General features: G+C 33.7%; 1 protein-coding gene across 1 annotated transcript; it reads right to left on the bottom strand.

Moving 5' to 3' along the window:
• Positions 1 to 448: 448 nt before the first annotated feature.
• On the bottom strand, positions 449 to 1,588 carry LOC133199503 (uncharacterized). The gene is made up of 3 exons (XM_061335312.1): positions 1,511 to 1,588; positions 652 to 1,428; positions 449 to 559 (listed from the first exon to the last, which is right to left on the bottom strand). Exons 1-3 carry the CDS (start codon positions 1,569 to 1,571, stop codon positions 549 to 551), a joined length of 849 nt encoding a protein of 282 aa, XP_061191296.1. The 5' UTR covers positions 1,572 to 1,588; the 3' UTR covers positions 449 to 548.
• Positions 1,589 to 4,191: the final 2,603 nt, after the last annotated feature.

Here is a 4,191-nt window from a genome sequence, read left to right as displayed (position 1 = left end):
TTTCTGATGAAGTAAAGGCAAACCCACCAAGATCTGGTAGTTTCATGTATTACAACTATTATTCCATATTTTCAGTTGTTGTGAATAAATATTTTCCTTTGATTTAGATCAATAATCTAGTTTTTCACAGATTTGTCAACTTTTCCCTGTGTTGCTCGATACTTTAAACGAGCAGACGAAATTTTGCATCGGTATATATTTTTTCTTTTCATTTATAAAGGAAATGTGAGTAAAAAGCTTGAATTTTACACCCATTTACAAAAGAACTGTGAAAATATATTCGAAAAATTTTCTTTCCATTAATTAAATTTACTTACCTAGCATATAGAATTGATCACCATTCGAGGTTTTCATAATCCTTAGCAAAATTCTTTTTTTTTTTCGAGAATTCTCAAAGAAGTTGTGTACTTGACCCCTATACCCTTGTAAAAGACGTTGGATAACAAAATTGAGTTTCATCTCTTTATTCCGTAACCTAACAATCATGAAGAAATAAGAATACAATCAGAGTCGAATACGGCATCAATCTCAGATAGTCTCAGAACATCTCAGTAGTAACCTGTATATAGAAATAAATCAGGCTTCAAACAGATGGGAGAATGAACTACTCATTTAACCATCATTATATATCAATGTAAGTAGATAAATTACCTAGCTTTTTTCCGCCTCCGTGTCCAAGGCCACCTCCAAAGCCACCGCCAAGACCGCCGCCTATACCACTACCAAAACCTCCTCCCAGACCTCCGATTCCACTAAAACCACCTCCTAAGCCACCAGGACCACCTATACCGCCGCCGAAACCACTGTCAAGACCTCCTCCCAAACCTCCAAAACCAGCTCCGAGGCCACTGAGACCACCACCGAAACCACTGCCAAGACCTCCTCCGATACCGCCAATTCCACTTCCCAAACCTCCGATTCCATCAAGGCCACCTCCAAGACCGCCACTTTGGAAGGAACTGCCACTGGAGAAACTGAGAGAGCTTCCTCCGCTACTAAGAGGGAATCCACCACCACCAGATGGGAATCCTCCAATGCCGCCAAGGGACAGACCACCAATACCACTTCCTCCAAAACCACCTCCTAGATTTCCACTTCCATATGGAAATCCGCCACCTGGGATGTATCCTCCTCCGATAGGGGTTATACCGCTACCACCACCTATAATTTGACTTCCACCACCAATACCGCCAGGGAAACCACCACCAATACCGCCAGGGAAACCACCAATACCGCCAGGGAAACCACCACTTCCAAAACGGAATCCCTGAGGGATGATGTGTAGACGGACCAAGTATTGGTAGTACTGGATATACTGGACAGAGTAGGGTCCATATATGACGTACAGGTAGTAGAGATATTGGATGTAGACGATATACCTGTATCCACCGGAGGGATAGGTGGGGAATGATGGGATAGAAGGATAACCTATAAATAAAGTTTCTGTCTTTAAAATTGAATTCAATTTTCTTCAAATGATCATTTCTAGAATGTAAAGATATTAGTTTACCAGTTCCATAGGTGGCTGCCACGTATGTGGCCATCAACAGAAAACAAACTTCCTTCAGCATGTTGATCTGAGAAATAAACAGAGGCCTTTAGAGTAATTTTGCAGAGAAGAATTGTAATATCTTTAGGAGGATTTTGCACAAAATAGAAAAAAAATCCTACGAATAAAATACCAAAAAAAAAATTAAATTGATGTCTAAGGAAAACTGAAGAAAAAGCTACCTTTTTGGTGTTTCTTCTCCGGGACGTCGGGAAAACTGTATTAGACTGGGAGTAAGGTGTCCTTATATACCCCAGACCAACCATCAACTGGTCGTCGCAAAAAAAAAAATAGTGATCGATTTTGATGATTTGTGCAATGTTAAACGCGGAAGCTAAATATCTAAATCAAAGAATTGCATGTTCAAACAATTGTTTTCTTGTCTGGACATGTAAAAGCAAATATAAGCTATGTCTAAATTACGCAATGGCAATAAAATTTCTGCTCTTTATAAAGTTACAAGTTTTGAATTTCGCAACCATATTTCTTGGATATCACAAGGAAATAATTGCTGACGAAATGGAAGTAAAGGATTTGAAGAGTCGTAGTTTAACAAATTAATTAAAACTTTAAGGCTTGTGGTTTTGTCAAACAAAAGTCTTTTAATGGGACATTTACGCCGATTATAGTCATATTTTGCGATTTGGATTTTTACCGAAGACTTAAAAATAAGGTAGACCACATTCGTCGAATGCAACAGTGTTTTAAACCCTCCTATCTCCATTCATCCTAAATTTTACAGATTTGTCATTTTCAATTAGAGCCGATTTTAAGATTTATAAATGAGAATGTTTATACCATTGATGTTACTCTATCTTTAATCTAATTTCGAAATTGTTAATAGAATATTTGTGAAACACTTACTTCCTAAAAGAATTTGATTTTTTGGCTTAAGTGCCGAACAATATAGATGTGTTAAAAAAATGTAATTTCTTGGATAGGCATTTATTCATATCTTTTTTTCATATATCTATCTTAGTTTCTATAGAAAAAATACAGCAGAATACTAATTGCTCTTTGACCGCTAGCTGCAGTAATTTGAGTCTATTTTTCTGATTCAAACACATTTCATTTACAAATTATAATTCGAGACGGACTCTAAATAATCACTAACAAAGTCAACCCTTTTGACTTTTCTGTAAATTCATATATATATATATATATATATATATATATATATATATATATATATATATATATATATATATATATATATATATATTTATATATATATATATATTAAATTGGAAGGTTTTTCTGAGAATTATTTCATTTATATCCACTTTCTATAATTAAAATTCATATAATAAAGTGCATTATATGTTGTTGATTCAACCATACAATCGGTATTTAAGCATTTTAACAGAAACGTCTGAAAAACGTCACAAACGTCTGAAAAATGTGTCCTTCTGACACGAGTGGGGAAATAAATAGGAAAAGTGGATTTGTTGTCTATGAGAAAAATGTACTTTAAAGCCTGGCAAAGTGAACAATCTCAAAAAATAAATAAGAATTATAGTCTATTAATTTAATATAAATACATGAATATTCCTTTTTAATATGGGGGGGGGGGGGGGAAGAGAACTCCCAACCTTATTCAGGGCTACGTGCATTTATGACCTTGTGCCTAGGTGGTCTAACAAAGATCTCTGTGTGTCAATTCATAACAAATATAGGAACATTAAAGCATTCAACAATTCCTGTATGCAGCCATCAATAGAAGGTTGTTTTCCAAAGTTCAATTTATCTCATGCCATCTACATACTGGTAAACGGAGTACATTAAATAAGAATTTACAATGTTTAACATGAGACATAAGTACCTGACACTTGTTATGTAAGAACAATTTTACACGTAAGATAAATAAGTTGCATAAGGAGGACAGACTGATTCAGACATGTAACAAATGTATCCACTAAATTGCAGATTGCCTTTTGTTAAAATGTTGTACAAATAGGTTGTTTGTACATATCAGAGCTACTTTTGTTAAATCAGCTAGGGGTTGTTTTAAGGAAGGCCCATACGTTTACGGATCCGGTTTTAATTCTATACACCGATTATAAAATTCTGCTTATCAATTGTCTTTCAAAATGATTTTTTTAGATGATGGTTAACAAAATAGCAAGTATGTAACTGTTTATTATAGTGTCATTGTGCATACAAGTTATTAAATATATATATTATTTCTGGGAATTAACACTTTGCACTCTGTCCGTTGGATCTAAAAGGCATATTTTACATACACACAGACACAAAATTCTAAATTACCTGTATGGAGCGAAGTTTTTAGTATTTTTCATAAAAATTGACTTGAAATGTATTTGTATTGATTTTAAGACTGAAGTTTTTTTTATATCTTACTACATATGTATTGATGTATTAAGCATGATAAAATTGATGTATTGATGTATTAAGCATGATAAAATTAGAATTTTTTGTTAACCTAAGATATAATTCTAAATAATTTTAAAGAAAAAATGGCATGTAAACAGTTTAAATTTTGAGAATTATTCAAAACTAAGGTACATATATTTTGTGATTTTTTTTTCTGAAGGACATGGACAGATTCAACATCAATCTGTTAACGTGTTCCATTGAAAATCTTCAAAAATTCCTTTTGCAAATGAATATTTTTGATTTTC

This window comes from Saccostrea echinata, unplaced genomic scaffold (assembly GCF_033153115.1).
Source record: "Saccostrea echinata isolate AGI-Se365-2 ecotype Australia unplaced genomic scaffold, CSIRO_AGI_Sech_v1 ptg000034l, whole genome shotgun sequence".
Lineage (NCBI taxonomy): Eukaryota > Metazoa > Mollusca > Bivalvia > Ostreida > Ostreidae > Saccostrea > Saccostrea echinata.
This window is presented reverse-complemented; position numbering and strand designations above follow the sequence as displayed.